At 35.9% G+C, this 18,458-nt stretch overlaps 1 protein-coding gene across 1 annotated transcript in view; it reads right to left on the bottom strand.

Moving 5' to 3' along the window:
* NCAPG2 (non-SMC condensin II complex subunit G2) overlaps positions 1-18,458 on the bottom strand; it is a 55,364-nt gene that overhangs the window by 10,642 nt on the left and 26,264 nt on the right. The window contains exons 11-25 of the mRNA XM_075417487.1: positions 18,129-18,254; positions 17,028-17,207; positions 15,788-15,940; positions 12,214-12,436; positions 10,873-10,982; positions 10,217-10,390; positions 8,363-8,433; positions 7,937-8,090; positions 7,570-7,746; positions 6,975-7,088; positions 6,740-6,883; positions 3,934-4,033; positions 3,091-3,275; positions 2,201-2,344; positions 187-290 (exon numbers count right to left, since the gene is read on the bottom strand). Of these exons, the coding sequence (XP_075273602.1) occupies positions 187-290; positions 2,201-2,344; positions 3,091-3,275; positions 3,934-4,033; positions 6,740-6,883; positions 6,975-7,088; positions 7,570-7,746; positions 7,937-8,090; positions 8,363-8,433; positions 10,217-10,390; positions 10,873-10,982; positions 12,214-12,436; positions 15,788-15,940; positions 17,028-17,207; positions 18,129-18,254 (2,159 nt within the window). The remainder of the gene's footprint in view (positions 1-186; positions 291-2,200; positions 2,345-3,090; positions 3,276-3,933; positions 4,034-6,739; positions 6,884-6,974; positions 7,089-7,569; positions 7,747-7,936; positions 8,091-8,362; positions 8,434-10,216; positions 10,391-10,872; positions 10,983-12,213; positions 12,437-15,787; positions 15,941-17,027; positions 17,208-18,128; positions 18,255-18,458) is intronic.

Below are 18,458 nucleotides of genomic sequence, written 5' to 3'. Positions count from 1 at the left end.
AACCCTCCAACCAACACCTACAAGCAATATATCAAGAGAAAGGGATTACAAAGTATTGCAGGTAAATTTAGTAAGCATCTAGTTCCTCAAAATTTATTTGAATTTAGAAATTAAAAAAATATTGACAACATATAAGCTGTTTTACATTAACAACAAACTTGGACAAATTAATGTAGAAACATTTACCTGACAACATTAACTGACTTCATAATTATGGCCATTATACTGCTTGAAAGAGGAGGAAGGTCTGAAATAGTCTTTGGTATAGTTAAGTCTTTTTCACTGGAAGCCTAACAAAGAAAAATGTCAACAACTGTTATAAATCAAGAAATGTATGTATGCAGAAAACATCGAAGCAAATCTGTATTTCAATAATTACACTAACCAAGACCTATCTTTAAATAATTAGAAGAAACATTCACATGTGTTCTTTGAATAGCCTTAATCCAATTCTGTTGTGTCCAAATAAACAAAACAAATTTAAATTAGAAAGGCTAAAACTAAAACAAATAAACAGTACTTGTACCAAGGCAAATATTTTCCACAGTTGTTCTGAATAGAAGTTTCATTTAACTGCATTGTTGGTCATTATTTATAAAGGCACAGCCTAGTAAACACAAATGCATATCCTTTGTGCTTCCAAGTTTAAATGTGCACACATAATATCTAAAAATAACTTACATGACAGTGATTTCCTGATTCGCTGTGTCAGCTCTTTTTGGTATCAAGTTCTGAATAGCACGGCAAGCATTTAGTTAGAACTGAATTTTAATTTACTAGTCCAATAACCTGGAGGCAGGGCAAACCCCATCTTAGATGACTTACTGTGATGAACATTCATAATCTAGGAGTATGAGTCTGCAGTATCACTCAAGACCATAACTTTTACTCTGCAGCATCTGTAAACAGCATGCTCTCATCCCACAGCCCCTCAGCTGATACATTCATATTTGCAGGTAAATCTCCGGTATTGTTTCCGCTCCTTCTGTAACGCAGAATCTTAGCAGCTCTGTTGTACTCAGTACTTTCTGGCAACCGTTTATTGCTCTATTTCTGACATATCTAGCAACCACAGGAAGAGTATAGCCTCTGTTAAAGAACCTCTGCTCTTCCTTGTTAGTTCTCAGAGCTTCCAGTCTTACTAGCCATATTTGCTCCGAACACTACATGCATTAGGAACATAGATTGGGAATGTTACCCTTCTCCTTCCAGGACAGTAATGGTTTCTTGGACTTTCAGCACATACGACAACCTCTGTCTATATATTCTTTTCAGCATTAGAGCTTCTTTCTTTATTTCCCAGAGAAACTCAGATCAGATAGTTGGAAATCCTCTAGATAAAAACCAGAGGAACCAAAAAAGAAAATGTGGTGTGAGAAATGGATCTGTATTGAAGCAGAGAATGCATAAGAGATCAGTGCCAAGCAAGACATCAGCCTGCTTTGGAACAGGACTACAGAACCTTATGGGACAGTTCCAAGAACAGGGCAGTAGAATCTTCCACAAATCAGTGGTTCACTTCTTAAGTTCCCCATTGCTGGATGAGACAAAGTGAGGCAGATTTAGAACAACCTCCCTTCCTCCTCCTTTCCTTGAGCCTTTATAGCTGAGCACAATACCATATGGTATGGAATATGCCTTTGATCAGTTTGGGTCAACTGCTTGGCTGTGTCTTCTTTCAGCCTCTTGCCCATTCACAGCCTGGTTACTTTTTTTTTTAGGGCAGAGGGTGAAGGGAAGGGAGCAAGCCTTGGCACTCTGCAAGCACTGTTCAGCAACAACCAGAACTAACTGGTGTGCCCTCAGCTGTGTTTTAGCCACAAATACAAACCACAGCACCACAGGGACCGCTTTGAAGAAAGTTAACTTCTTCCCAGCTAGCCCCAAATACTCATAGAAAGGACATCTCAAAAACCATGTCGTTAATCTCCAGCACTGCCTACTTTCTAAATTCTTCTGTCAGAGGTAGATAGTGAGCTAGGTATCAGGACAACTCTGTTCTTACATGGCTGTATTCATAAATCTGAGAGATGCACCGTAAAATGAAATTATGGCAAATAAAATTTCCTGATTGTTCCATGCCAACACACACAAAATCTTGATCTGCAGTACAAAGATCACGCTTTCTGAACATAGCTCTATTGTTCCAACAAAATGTTTAAAAGGCAGTAAGTGTGAAAAAAGTCAGCATTAACTTTACCTTCTGTAGCACACAATTTATCTCTGCTACTATTGCAGCCAGGAGAGTAGAGAGTACACCTTGGTGAACTGCTGGGCAAGATGAATGCCAGCCCTGGACTGCATGTATGAATTCTCCAAGAGGCATTTGAATAGAGTGAATCAACTAAAACCAAAGAAAAACAGATCAGTTTTTTCAGATTGCTTGAGTACACTTGAAATATTTCAGTAAGCTTCTCTGCATGGAAGTGCAGATCACACCTTGAAAGCTATTGAGGTGTTCTAGTCACCTAGAATCAGAGGGGGCAATCAGCAACGTGTCTGGGAAGTCTACTCATAAATTTGAGAGAAAAAAACAAAACAATGCTTGTAGCAAAAAGGAACTGAAACGTTTTTCAGAAGTCCATAAAAGCAGACGATCAAATTTTCCAGAGTGATCCAAGCACCTCGCTACTATCTAGTCTCTGCTGCAAAATACAAGAAGATAACTTTTCTGTGGAGGTAGGAGGTTTTGAAGAACTTTAGGACATCATACGTATTTTGAAGCTGATATAATTCAGGCTGAAAGAAATTTCTCCTCCCTTCCAAGTTCATAATATATATAATCGAATTCTTTGCTCTGGATTGAGAAAGTTCATTTAATTGCAAATAAGATTAATACCATATGAGTACTAGGGTAATTCAGGATCATTGGTAACAGAATGCATTGTTCTCCAGTTTACTAATTTTTCTGTCATGACAAGACCAACAACGAATTAAAAAAGCCCATAGGTAACAAGGAAACTTAAAAATTTAACTGAAAATTCCATCAGATGTTGACTCAAATAACAACCTCATAGTATCTAACACATTTGTGTAAAAAGTATGGATTCATCTACACATTAGGTGGTAATTTCAAGTGTAGTATGATACCTGAATCCCTTCTTCCTGCTGCTTCTTGAGTCTACATGCCACACATTCTAAAACTTTCTGGAAGACAGTCTGTACAGCATGGAAAAGATTTGCCACTTCATCTGTCTCAGTATTCCGAGTTAAAGAAACTTCAGTAATTTCTTTCAGAGCATACAGTAACACTGGAGCACAAAAGGCACCTCTCTCTAGAGAAAGAGATAAATACCACGATATAAAAACTGTAATGAGATATTCTTCAGGTAAAAGCTTAGAATGAAACTCAGTTATATAACATAAATAGCTATTATTTGCAAATGTAGACAATCTATTTAGTTTCTGAGCATCCTTAGCTGAAATTTTCACACAGTTCAATCAATATTTTAAGTATAAATCAGTATTCCTTCTAATCCTTGAAGTATAGGGATTAAAATTGTAGATTTCTTGAGGAATTGAGCTCTAATTCTGTCTGTACTGTAGACATAACTTTCCAAATGTGAACCAAATTTAAACAGTGCTACCATGGTGCCTCCTAACACAAAGATAGATATATATATAAAGTTATAGACATAGCTATATATATATATAAAACCCCCTGAATTATATAGCAATAACTGGAATCTAAGAGGAAGGAAGAAACATTAGTTATCAACAGCGACATGGTTTTGGGTTGCTTCTCTGCTTGTTTTCAGTTTTCTGAAAAGCTGCTGCAACTTTTGACCATATTACTGTTACTAGCTAGCATAAGCAGTAAACACCGTTTTTTGAGAAACAGACTCCAAAATGCTAAAAGCAACAGTTCTGCTAAGATAAGAAAAGTCAGCAAAGTATATATGGAGATGTTGAGGTTAGTATGAAACACTGTACCTGTTTGTATAACTAAAAGAGCCAGATCTAAAAGCTGTGCTTGAAACGTGAGATTTCCAAGGCCAACCATTATGACATCTTTACATACAGTCAGGTAGGCCTAGAGAAGAAATGGAGAAGTGTATGAGAAACAAAATTTATATAAAGTAATCGTTCAGTAAAATCTAAAAATAAAACTGCAAAATCTCAGCCAAGTTGCCTTGAAATCTGGTGCATCTACTTGGAGTTACTCAGTTTGCAACCTTTGAAAAGCAGGAGCTCCAAACACTTCTCCAAATGCTCCCATTGCCCTTTCCTCCAGTAAACACAGTTTCTCCGAAGGCTATAAATCCTCTGTCTTTTTTACTCAGGCTCACAGAGGCATTGATATTTAACATTAACTGAGACATAATATGACATCTCTACCCACCTTCAATAGCAAAATTAAAAACAGCATACAAAAAGAGCTTTTCCCTACAGATGCACACACATTATGTACTAAATAGCTTATAACACTAATGAATAGACAGAGTAGAGAATTTTTAACCAGTCTATGTATGTGTGAGCTGGGTTGTTCAAGGACACTGACAGTGCCTAAAGTCAGCCCAAATCTTTCCCTTGACCAAAATCTGAAAGGACCCATAGCTCAATGCTAAAATCTACCTTGGGTTAAGTGATATGTCATGGGAATGTAACAGAAAATAGTTCAAAACTAGCTACCCCCCTCCTATATTAGATAATCAAATGTGTCTGTGAAGGGCAAATGAAGATAAGGGGTAAGGGACACTGTCAGTGATGACACTGGGGTTTGTGTCAGAGGGCCTGTCAGCCCCAGTTGACACATCAGTGGCCTAAAGAGAAAGGTCCCCCTGGTGAACCCGTGCCCATAACAGCAAGTGCAAAACAGAGTAACAGACCAAGCAGAGAAGGAAGGGTGAAATGGGAAAGAATGGGCTATGTCACAGGGAAAACAATAGAGAAATGCAAGTGGAAAAAAAAGAGACACCCCAGTCCTCTCTCATATACAACAGTATTAAAGAAGCAACCGTAAATATTGTATATTATATGGGTATTTTGAGACAATCTAGGTCCACTTTTAATGTCAGCATTGTTATCAAATATACACTCCAAACATTAAAGAGCACAATCAATACCTTGTTCGAATAAAAAACAGTATACAAGGCAAGAAGCAAATAGGAGCTGCTTAATAAGCATGTGGCTTATTACAGGAGATTCAAGAGGCCTGGATTCTCTTCTTGACTTTCAGACAAGATGGGTTTAAAGGTGACAGCTGCCTATCTTATTGCTTATCAATAAAGTTTAATTTTCATCTTGTATTCAAACCTAGGAAATTGATCGTAAACATTCTGGTAATGCCAGTAAATATTCCCTATTTTGTGTCTTTTCTTTCTGTAAGGTTGAGTTCTGTGCCTCCAAACTTCTGAAAAATAGCCACAAAAGAGTTATGATACACATTACTAAATTTTTCATTCAGAGAGAAGAGACAACAGCCTATGAAACACACAAGAAATCTGTACCAGGAACAACTACAATATTTGTTTGAGTTTACTATCTCTTTACACTTTTCAAGAAGCCATTTGGCTGCAGCAGCAAGATTTAGTACAAGACTGACCTCCTCATTATTAAATTCCCAGGTAACTCAACATCCCACCTCTCTGCTGGTTTCCCAAGATATGTTCTATGGGACTCAGCACCAGAATGAAATATACAGAATTCCTCAGGGTATGATGTTACCTATTTACTTTGGGGCAGATGGACGGACAGAAGGAAGGAAGGAAGGAAGGAAGGAAGGAAGGAAGGAAGGAAGGAAGGAAGGAAGGAAGGAAGGAAGGAAGGAAGGAAGGAAGGAAGGAAGGAAGGAAGGAAGGAAGGAAGGAAGGAAGGAAGGAAGGAAGGAAGGAAGGAAGGAAGGAAGGAAGGAAGGAAGGAAGGAAGGAAGGAAGGAAGGAAGGAAGGAAGGAAAGAAGGAAGGAAGGAAGGAAGGAAGGAAGCAAACAAGCAGATGATTAGATGTAAATCCTCTCTCACAATCACACCACCTTCCTGGCCCTCTAAGTCATCTATTGTGCTATTCAACACAATGTATGCAGCTGTAGTGATTCTATGTCATTTCCAGGACCTTCTACGCTACAGAAGAACAGGCTATTAAGCGCTAGTGTACCACGTAACTATAGCCTTGGTTTCAGCAATTAATTTTCATCTTCTTTTCAGAACTGAGATTCAGTGACAATCTTAACTTTATGTTAGTGCATTTTTCATAAAACAGCATAAACATTACCTTTATTTAATAAGGGGGATGAGAAACTGAGGACAAGCATTACTTGCTAGAAACCTAAAATTTAGGAAACCCAGGTTACATTGCCTGCTGTGCTAGAAATTTCTTGAGCAGGCATTTTCACAAGTGTAAAACATAAAACATGTTCCAACTTCACTGCAACAGATATGATGAGAATACCTGTTATGCACTGGTAGGTGAAAAAAGTTTTGATAAGAACAAGGTATTTTTCGCTCCAACTACATAATTTAATTCCTAGGGTATGTGCAGTTATATATTTTTATATTTATAAAATATAAAGGTTATAACTAAACTCAGAGCATTTAAAAAAAAAAAAGTGTGTGATTTTAAGCAATCAATGGAATAGCAAAAGCAAAAAACTGTAGCCTCAGAACCATCAGGACTGTATTTTATTAGCTCACTGGCTTGCTGGGCTCCAAAAGCTCCAGTGCACTGTGTTTGTCAGTATACAATTGCTACGTATGTGGCTTTGCAGATTGGCAGCAGTTGTATTTATAAGAGACCTCTAACCTGGATAATTAATCCAGAAACATTACTGTGCTTTGAAATGCCATCCTCTTGATCACTTGCTAGTATAAAAGGTACAACTTGACTTTCTATCCAAGCACCTGTCTCCTTCAGAAGCGAGAGGTAATCTTTTCCTTCTTCAGAAAACTGGAAAAAAATTAGAAGAAGTTTACCAATTGTCTTTTCAATTCTTTTGGAATTTCCTTATAATGTCAGCTGTGAAAAAGAATAACCATACCGTGTTCTGAAGATGAATACTCAACCTGCAAAAGAGGCTGAAGGCTCTTAGGCCAGTTGCTTGATTGCAGCTACCAGAACCTGCATCAGTTGCTTTCAGAATTGAGCCAAGAACCTCCTGAAATATCAAGGTTTACATTTATATTTTCCAGAAAATCCTTTCAAATGTAAGATTTAAAACAAAAACCTATACAAAAAAAACCCCAAAGAAAAAAGAAACCAAACCAAAACCTAAACAAAAAACAAGCATACTTCATACTTTCAATTACTTTCATTTTGCAATACCATAACCGATTTTCAGACTATTCCTCACAAGTACATTCCAAAAGCCAGGTCCCTTAAAAATGCTGACCACTAGAACACAAAAATGTTGAGACACCTAAAAATGACAAGCTGGTTAAAATCTGCTATCTATAAACAAGTCTGAACTAATATACTTCTAGTTTGAAGTACAAATCAAAAGGAAAACTTTTTTATAGAGGGGAAGAGGGGATCATGAATCTTATTTATTTCTTCTTGCAGGCCTTTAATTTGACTCAGGCAATATATGATGTTAAGCACTCTTTTATAAGCACTGTTTATGGTAAGAAGAATACTACCTTTGCAGCACCGAGAATTTTCAAAAGCTTCTCCAGTTTCTTTTTAGGAACAGAGAGTAGGCAACCACGATTAACAGGATGGGTCAATAAATATTCAATGTAATCAATCCCTAATTCTGGCTTCGATTCATGTGTTACACGGATACGTACTCGTCGTTCAGATGTTTTAATACTCTAAATGAGAAGAAAGCACAAAACCATTACAGTACTGTTAGGATCTTCCTTTACAATTAATTCTAAAGCAGAATAATATGGCATTAAAAAGGCTTCCTCTATTCCTCTATTTTGGGGGAGGGGTGGGGAAGCTTGATGCCTTTATGTAATCTAGCAATTCCCTAATTCTTTGACATATGCATATGCACACCTTTCCTGGGGTTAGCGTGTCAGACAACCAATCGCAGGCTAATTCCATAATATGTCCCACTTGACCCCAGCGACACATGCAGTCTATCAGGGTAGAATATTTGCTTTGGTCAGCTCCATTGTCAATATTTCTAAGTCTGGAGATCACACCACAGCTTAAAGAAAACAAACAAAAGAAAGAGATGCATTAGCTTTACATCCATTAGTGCAGAAATAATGTAAAGAAAATCAACCAGTATAATACTAAAAAAGATTCACAAATGGCTTAAAGGTGTATTTGCACCTCACAGGTTTTACTAACTTATCAAATTTGTTTAGTGCATTAATTTATCCAAATGGGCATTTAATACATCAAGCCATGAAAAATTAACATACACAGTCAACAAGAGATTTCTTGTCATCCATATTTAGGATATAAAAGTAGTACCTGAATGTAGGAATAGCAGCAGGGGGCATAAAGGATGCCAGAATAACCAATGGAGTCATGCAACGCTCATCCTAGGATAAAAAAGTACACTATATGATGTACAGGTACAGATAACATGCACACAAAACTAAAGAGAGTACTGAAAAAGTATGATTAAATTACCTGAAATCAAGGATTTCCCCATTTTCACTAGAAATGGAACTGAAAGCAGCTCACAACAACAAGTGGCTTGCAATCTGAAACTTCTGATTCCTATTCTCAGAGGTCAACTATCAATTAGCTTATCACTCAGCTCTCTGACAAACTGTCAGAACAACTAGCATGAATAATTATGGCTCCATTAGCTTAATAACCATTGCAAAAGAAATAACAGCTCTAGCTTACATTTCTTCTAGCAGTGGCTAATATTTAATTTCATGATCATGACAGCATCTAATTCCTCTCAAGTAACTAGCGTCTGAAATGAATATTCATTCGCATCAGAAATTCATAAAAAAGACTCCAAAGGAAAGGTTGCTTATATAACAATGGTAATGTAAAATGCACTACAAGTCATTACAATACATTATAATACAAGGTCTAGACTATGACACACTCTCTCTCGGGCTACAGAGAAGCCAATATACGTGACAGACTCTTCAAAAATAGTATGTCTGTATGTTCAAGCTTCATAAATACAACCAAATGAAATCATTATCTACTTAGACATTTGAAGAGCTAAAACATTTAAAGATGATTTCTAAAAGAACATTTAAAAATATATTTGTAGCTTTTCAGGAAAGAGACATGCTGCTTCAATCTGTAGTCTTTTAGAAACTAAGCCTCTGATGACAGGCCTTTTTAGATCCAAGCTGCTTACTCACTGTAAGGATATTGAAGTCAAATAGGTTGCTTGCTAAAGCTGGATATCTTATCTGCTCACCCTTTCAGGGGGGATGGTACATCCTCTACCAAAAAAGATTTGAAACGTCTTTGACAACTTCTAAATGCTTTCAGGGTAGAGAGAGCATTTGGTATATCTGTGCTGCAGAATATCATGTAGCAATTAATTGCTTTCTGCTCCCTGATTATCTAAAGCAAACTTAAATGTTGTTAAGTATAACAGCCTGCATAACTCAATATACTTCAGCATAAAAGCCATACACAAAAAAGAGGTTCAGTAGATAATCCTTCCAAATGCACTATGGAGTGCAGCAGATACTATTAGCCACTATGAAAAGACACCCTCCTAAGGAATGACACTAGAACAATTAAACAAATTCAAGAAGACTGAAAATATGAAAATGGCTCATTTTAATTAATTGCTTATATCAAACCCAAACAATAAGTAAGTGCATCGAAATACCATTAGAGAGTAGAATCAAATTAGCAGAAACCAAACACAAGAACATAAAAAAGGAGCCTCAGCTGCTTCAGCTGTCTGTTCCAGCAGCTGGATCATCATAAGAAGTGGGGGTGGTGGAAGGGTCTTGGGGGGGGAGCAGGTAGAAAAACATGTGGACTCTCATCTACACTGAGTATTTATTCTGCAATGGCATATTTTCAGTTACTGATTTCCAAAAGTTCCAAAAACAGTCAAAAGAATGGAATCCTATACAAACATTACAAGGAGAGCAATTTATTGCAGAAGTATTTCTGTGTTGACTATCTAAATAATGGCTCATCAGTCAGATATTGTAATTGGAGAATAGCTTCTACCCATTTGTGGAATTCCAAGAACCTTGCTATTGTTTATGGTTTATAGCAACAATGAAAAAGAATACTTAATGCCATGAAAATAGATAAAAGATGTAACACATGAAAGCATCTGAAGAAAATACTAAACACTTACAGGAAAATCTAGGCATTCTTTACCTCAAATACTTTAAAATATTCAGGAAGTACAGAAGCAAATTTTCTGATAGCATAATCTTTGGCATCTTCATTGTGATCTAGTGCTTTGCGAATACTTCTCCAGAGAATGACAGTAATCTCCAATAAACTTGCCATGGTGGCTACATCATTTATTGACAGCACATTATTCAGCACCTGAAATACAAACACTTAGATGATATTACTATTATATTCTTAAATATAAATTTCAGCTAAAATAAGGTTTCAAAAAAACCTGAAAATCCTTCTATTAATTTCACAAAGGCATTGTGTTAGTTGTAGAAATGAACTCCACAATTCATTCCTACTCTCTCTATATAACTTGAGTCATCTTGTTGCAACATTATTTTTTTAATAATTTAACTGCAGAATCAAACCAATTTATAATTAGTACTGGCATTAGGGAAGTATTTGTTCAAAATATGCTTCATATTTCTTCTATCTTATTCTAGCTACTTCATCAAATTTCTGCTATTGCAGGGCATAAAAACACCACAATGGCAGTTGTCCCCTTCTAATTGCACAGATGCCCAAGTGCTTTCCTTTGGATTTCTGTCATATCATTAACTGCCCATGTCTCAAATTAAGAACCACAGAAAAAAAGTTACCAGAACTTAACATAAAGTGGACTTTCTTACACTTGTATTCTCCTTTTCACTTTCATCATCATCACTATCATGAAGACTCTCTTTCCTTGCTTGCTGGATGCAGGCATTCAAGCAGCGCCGAATAGTAAGCATCAATTTAGCTACATTTAAATATAATAAAAATAAATTAGACTTTTACTGTTTGTTAAGAATGTTGCTAGTAAATGCTTCTAAGTGCAATGCTCAAAAGCCAGTCTGGAAAGCAGGCAAAAGAACCAGAAATAACTAGGGGGAAAAAAAGATTTCCTGGAAAAGAGAAACGGAAAAAATGTGAAAATGTTTTATATCCTCAAGTATGAAGAAGAAATTATAACATTATCACCAGGTTCTATAATTTTATTGTTAAAAAAGTCTACTCATAAAAACCCCAACCACCACCACCGCATCAAACTGGGATCAGAGGAAGCTCCCACAACTCCTACATTCATCTGGCATAGCTATTAATTTAATGAGTTATGTTCAATAATACATCCCCTCCAAAGTCAATTCCAATAATTTATAGAAGATGTAGCAGCCTAACCATTTCACTCCTTAATGAGGAGCTCATCTCTAAATAAAAGTGAAATGGTTATGTCCACCGTGGTGAAAGTACAACTAGCTGAGATACGCTAGCACAGACTATTTCAAAATTACCTTACCAAGGTAATCAGTCAAGGGGCAACGGCTTGGACATTTTACCCAAGTCACTCCACGCTGACTTCTTTGGTGTCATAGTATCAGAAGTCTTCCGAAGCAAAATTTTCCTGATTTTACTTGGTTCAATAGCACTTTTATAAAAAGCATCTATAGTCTGTGCAGTACATATCCTTTTCACTGAAAGTTTCTGAAGCTTTTCATAGGAAAGAGGGCTTTGTAGATTTTCTCTGAACCACCTGAAAATACTGATCCACAAATCCCGGATAATCAGATTATCAGAGATAAATATTTTTCACCTTCTATGGAATCTTCAACAGACCTCAAATCACTTGAGACACCAGGGCATTTTATTTCACTATTTCTGCATGATAAATAAATACCAACTTCGGTAGTTTTAAGGTACATGTGAGGAGAAAAGGGAAAAGAGAGACCAGACAACATCAGCTAGAGAGTCTAATACAGCACCTAGGAGCAGAAACAAAAAGCTTTGGTCTCTTAATTGTTGAAAAAGCTAATGACTGTTGTCACCAGGGCTCTTGCTGGTGTCAAGAATTTCAACAATTACAAACCAGTATTATACTAAAAAAAAAAAAAAGATCTAGCAACAGTGAAGTCATTGTTAGAGAAAAAAATTAAAAAGCAATTCCATGGTGTGATATTAGTATTTCCAAAGACTCATAAGGTTTTTTACTTTACCTATATTGGTGGGGGCAGTATATTCATAAGCATACTGATAGAACTTTCTGGCTGCTGCTGAATTCATCTGGATTAGAGTAACACAGCGCTCACACCACACATCCTCAGATTGGTTAATGGGAAAGAAAGAGTTGAATAAGAGATTCACTATGCGTCGTGACACAGGTCGCGAATCAATTTCAAGACGAGTCAGAAGATGCTCCATGGGACAGATTTTCCAGAACTTTTTAAAGCAAGAAAAATATATTAAAGGAGTTAAAAAAATAAAGAGGAAAAAACAATCTCCTTTATTAAAGTGTTGTCCACATCAAAAATCTCAAAAAAATATAAATAGCATTTACCAGAAAAGCGCAAGCATTTTTAATTTTTATGAAAGTACCAGCATTTACTTGAGGTCACGTATTGTTGCAGCAATGTGAAATGTGCCTGTTTTGAGGCACATCTGAATCTCCCAGTATCACTGATAGACCGGTAAAATTCTGGTTCAAGCAATTCCAGTTCAATATACCTGCAATGCTAATGCAATTCCATGGGTATAGGGAAGAATTATTTGTTCTACAAGGATATCACCACAAAATATAATTATTTGTCATTATGTGCCAGCTTTCACATTCTAAACTACCTACAAGTATGGTATATGCCCTAAAAACCTGTATAGAACAAGACCCTTTACAAAACCATCCCAAACCCTATTGTTAGCAGAGCTCTACCTTATTTGTAACACAGTAATAGAAAGCTATGAAATTCAGAAAGAATAAACAGCTTGTTATGCCAGCAGTAATACTATTCATGTTTGCAAATCGTGTGAGAAGATCTTGAATTAACCACAGAGTGCATTTTCAGATTAAAAAAAAACCAACAAAAACCTCCAAAAAATAGAGCTTATTGGCATTGAAAAATATTATTTTATTCTTGAGTAGATATACTTGCAGCAGCTAATTCCCCTGTGATTTCAAACTACAGGCATTTCTACTAGAATTATCATAAATATAAGGTCCCTGGAGGAAGCATTAAAGTAATCCCAGAATTTATCAGAGATACATATTAGAGTTTTAAAATAAATAGGAAGTTACTGACAAAAGACCAAACACTTACTAGCATTTTTTTTTCTTTTATGTAAACCTGATTCTTCCTTTAGAAGATCTGAATCTTTTACTACATAAAAATAAAGCACAGAGTGGATGGAAGATATCCATTATGCCTAAAGAACGAATTAAGATGTAAAAAAATCCCCAAAGTTGAGAATTATCTTTTTCCTCTGTCTTTAATGGCAGTAAATTCAGAATCATTCAGGAAAGCAAAAAAGATTGCTTGCTTGAACTTTGATAATGAACGACAAATAACTTTCAAACAAGAATTTTTTATACATTTAACAGCAGCATGAATAATTTGTTGTTAAGACTGTACACAAATTAACAATATTTAAAAATCAATTTAAAGCATTGTTGATATTGAATACAAGTTAAAAACAACCCTGGTTGTGTTTTACTATACAGATAAGTGTTATTAATGGATCAGACCATGACTGCAGGTGCCAGTCCTTTAAATCATGTTCATATATCACATTTTATGAAGAGTTAAAACTCAGCACAAGAGGTAGTGCCAAGTGCCTGTGAGGTTACAGAGTAATGTAGAAATGAGTATTAATACAAAGGAAGATTATAGAAATGACCACCAGATTATTAGGGGAATATGCTTGTTGAGTATTTTTAAAATAATAACAACACAAGAATACGATAGAAATCATGATTAAGATTTCAGAGTCCAACACTTTCAGAACAACAGTTCCGTGAGTTGTTTCTGCTGATTCTGTGAACCAAGTGATACATCTCCTAACACACAGGCACCATCAGTGTGAGGTCCAGTGATGCTTCTGCCATTCTACCTCAGTTTTACCTGGTAAAGCCTGGCTTTAGAACCTGCTGAAGCAGAAACTTCCAGAAAAAAGCTATCTTTTAGAGTACTACCACTTATTTATAACTCTGAATTGCCTCCTCCAGTTATCTCCGATAATCTTAACAACCACAACCAACTGTCTAAGTAAAGGTACAGCTGCACATTGTTAATCTCATGAGATCTGCAAACATTAGTCGGACCCTGTTGGAAACTTTGCGTGCTGACAGTCTGAATGACAATACCTTGTATTGGCAGCGTTTGTCTCCATTTCACATTTTCTGTGGACTTGCCTAACCAATGTACTGAGATATGTATTATGGAAGCACCAAACTTGCTGCTGCATTATTGTAATCCTTATCCTGAACCTGTGTGCAAGAAGCCGAGAGTCCTCAATTCCAAAATCGCCTCTCTTTTATCTTGTCTTCCGAGCATATTTTGAGGAATTTGGAAGGTACTGAGGTGGTCTAATCTCAATATAATGTCTTTGAGATCCTGCCATCAAAGCCGGAATGCACACATCTGGCAAGTAGTTAATTCTTGTGTTAGGGATAGAAGTATTCCTTGAGCACTGAAGCCTTACAAATCTGATAAATCAAGCATTTATTTAATTCTCTCCTCAACAACAGAGATACATACTTCTGACTTCATACAGTGTATGTGCCTAGCACAAGAGAAGCACGTCCTAATAATTAGGCTTAGCAAGAGATAAAACCATGCTTAAAATAAAATACAAAATTGAAATTAGGAAACCATTAACAGCAGAGAGTGGACAAAGAGCTCAAAGACCCTATAATGCCTAAGGGTGGACAATGTCACCCTAAATAAGAGTCCACAGCAGAATAAAAAGTTCATTCAAATCACTACAAAAAGATACCAAAATCCCAAAGGACATGCCCACAAATGACAAATATAATTTATAAAAATAGGTAAATAAAAGTAAAAAAGCAATGTGGTAAGGGCATTAAGCATTTAGAAGCGCAGGGGGTCCTGACCTGAGCTAGCCATCTGGAAGGTGGCGGGGCTGTGCCAATGGCTCTGCCCTTGCGTGGCCACGACAGGGGAGGGGAGACAGAAACGTGCTGGGAAAAGGTCTGCTGAGTGCTTCCGATACCAGCAGCTGCAAGCACAGAGAGGCCACTAGATCTACTAATCATCCCAAGCGAGTCAAAAATGTGGGGGTGAGGAAACTAGTTTGTCTCAACTAAAAAGCAGACTTTTCAGCATGCCTATAAAATTTCAGCTGTAGTAATATCCAGGCACAGTACTATCTCCTATGGTTAATTTTTCTGTGAAGAACAGCTAGGGAAAGGGTGAAAACTCACCAGGACTAGTCACAATTTCTTTCTTTACTATTAAAAATTTTTCATGGACACTGTGATTCAGTAGAATTCACAAAATCACTGTAAAGAAGTGCTTCTGTACTACTACCTACATGTGGATCAAAACCTTTAAAATGGACAGAAGTGACTAACTGCAACAGAATCCACAAGTCTTTTAAATAAACTCATTTATATGCTTAAATATACAAAGAAGGGAAAACCCGAAATTAAGAGTATTACATTAAGCATGTATTTCTTTTCTTTTAGGAATACTGCAGTGGTGTCAAAAGGCACTTTTTTTTTTAAATAAATGCCTTGATTTTATCTTCTTGCTACTTATCAAGTGTCACTTCTCCTACCTTAGCAGCCTTGGTAGCCTTAATTTTCAGCAGCATATCAACAAAAGCCACTCGCACTTTCTCTGAATTGTCATGAAGACTGTATTTGACTCCTGGCAGGAGCTGTTCCAGTAATGGATGACTTAGTTTGTTGTCCAAAATTATCGGCAGGCACTGCAACACAAAAAAAAAAAAATTATGCTAAAAAAAAAAATTGAAGAGTAGATTTGAAAAAAGATGTAGCTAAAAACTGTTGAACTGAACCATGACACTTCTAAGGTTAAATTAAGTACAGACAGACACTGTGCATGCATATTTTTCTTGTAATATTCTTTAGTAAAAATTTCTATGGTTATTTCAAATTCCCAATGAACTGTGTTCAGTGAACTCACTTCAGATGAAGCAGCTTCAGAACTACACTGAGGCCACGGTCTTGCCTTTCATGTGGGGCACAGCAGCAAGTACTTGTTGTGGTAGCAATACCAGCTCCCTAAACTCTGATGATATCAGATTAAACTTTTTTTTTTTTTTTGCCAAGTTATTTTTAAATCAGCACTTTCTGCTTATCCAGAATAGACCCCTATGCAGCTGTAGTGGAGCAAGCAAGGATTAACACGAAGATAGTTGCAATTTAAGTCTGAACTGACACATACACAAAATATTTAAGTGAGCATACTGCTTAGGGAGATCATTTTTCTGTTCAAGCTATTAGTTATTTACTAGATGCCAGAAAGACATAGATGAACTAATCCTAAAATACTGAACAATGCACATGGGGCCAACATTCCCAGAGAAACAGTGTATTATTATATTCATCCAAACCTCATAAACACAAAGTAGAGTACAAAATCTTAACATAATTGTTCATGTCTTGGAATGGCTTAAAACCAGTGACATAGAAACATACTTGAACCTGCCTGCATACATTTTCAAGTCTACGCATAATTTCTCATCGCTAAAATAACTAAATTATCAGGTCCAAACAATGTATATAAGAGTAGAAATGCAAAGTGGTTAAGAGTCACAAAGCCAAACTATCCTATTTTCAACAGTCACTGTTTTAAAAGGCACTTGTTCATTCCAAATCTGTGGCTTTTATAAAACACGTGAAAAACTTGCGTGTATTAGAAACTTTATTGCCTCGGTAATTTTGCAGAATAAGTAATTTCCTTTACTTAAAGTGGCCTATACTAGAATCCTGTGCATCAAGTAAAATGTAAAGATGACAATCATGATTTTAAATTTAGAAAAAAAGATTTACTTTAAAAACAGAGCATCGAACATCAGCAGATGTTATATCATATGCTAGGTCTCCAGTTATTTTTTTTAGAAGATCAGCAAGAATTGTTGGAGGAATCATCTCCCAGTATTTGGATGTGATCTGAGTAACTCCAAGTATCCCTGTAGAGCGGACAACCGGATGAGAATCTTCTAAGAGGTTCTAAAACAAACATAATAATAATAATTATGTGAGTATACTCATTATTGTGACTCTACCGCTGTTTCACATTAAACTATCACAAAGAAATAGCATTCCATGCAAACTACCATATTATGAAATAAATAATAATTCATAATAAATTAATAATATATAATAAATTAATATTCCTTCAAGGCATTTTATTAGCAAGCAAAGTACCAAATTTAAATCAGAAGCAAAATTGAGACAAAATACTGGCCATTTTTTTTTAATTGGACTTTCAAAATAGTGTTTCACAAAATAGCTCACATTGTCTTGCATCTGTGACTTATTTAACAATATTTAGACTTCTATTTACATATGACTTTGCACTGACCACTGTTCCTATGCAACAATATAAAAACTTTGAAATTCATTCAATTATCTGATGCTCACATTTTTAAAGACCAATACTCAGGATTTCCCAGACATTTTCTTAATAAAAATACTATGCCAATTCTCACCCACCTAGACTGATGAGAGTTCTTTTAGTTTCTTCTTTCCAGTTTACTTCCTTTCAGAAGTATTTACTAATAAAGTACTAAACTTCCACTGAATGTTTACATATTAAATATAAAGCTCTCTTCAACAATCCTAGGTTAAGGAAGGATCGAGATCCATTACTCGTGCACGTATACTTTCAAAACCATCTTTCATTCACAGATTAATGGATAACAATCCCAAACACTTCCTTTTTAGAGCTGAAAATGGTGCATGTCATCTCTTGTCAACATACTACATAAATATAAAGTATTTATTTTTGTATTTTCGGCATCACAGGCCTGTGTTTCCCTGTAAATACTATCCTGAAATTCCATAAATTTCGACTGCATCAACAGCTTATTTTTCAGTTAGTTTTGATGAAAGTTTCATTTTTAACATTTTAGTTGCATTAAAGCTTACAAAAAGTTCTTCAAACTGTTTCTGAATTTCTTTGTCCATCTCTTCAGTGTTGAAACTGGGATCACGAACAGGAAAAGCATCAACAAACAAAAACGCTGCATTTGATCGAACTTCTGAGTTTCTAGCCTGTTATAATGAAGGAAAAATATTTTTTCAATAAGTACAGAGTTTTAATATCAAAAGGCATATCCTGTCAAATACTGCTCTCCACTTTTAGAAAGCTAGCATTTTTAATTAAGCAGACAAATTTTTAAATGTATGGAAGAACTTATAGTAACATGTGATTTTTTTTTTTTTTACCTTACATTTCTGCCCATTCAGTAAAACCTG

The sequence above is a fragment of the Opisthocomus hoazin genome, chromosome 4, assembly GCF_030867145.1.
Source record: "Opisthocomus hoazin isolate bOpiHoa1 chromosome 4, bOpiHoa1.hap1, whole genome shotgun sequence".
Classification (NCBI taxonomy): Eukaryota; Metazoa; Chordata; class Aves; order Opisthocomiformes; family Opisthocomidae; genus Opisthocomus; species Opisthocomus hoazin.
This window is presented reverse-complemented; position numbering and strand designations above follow the sequence as displayed.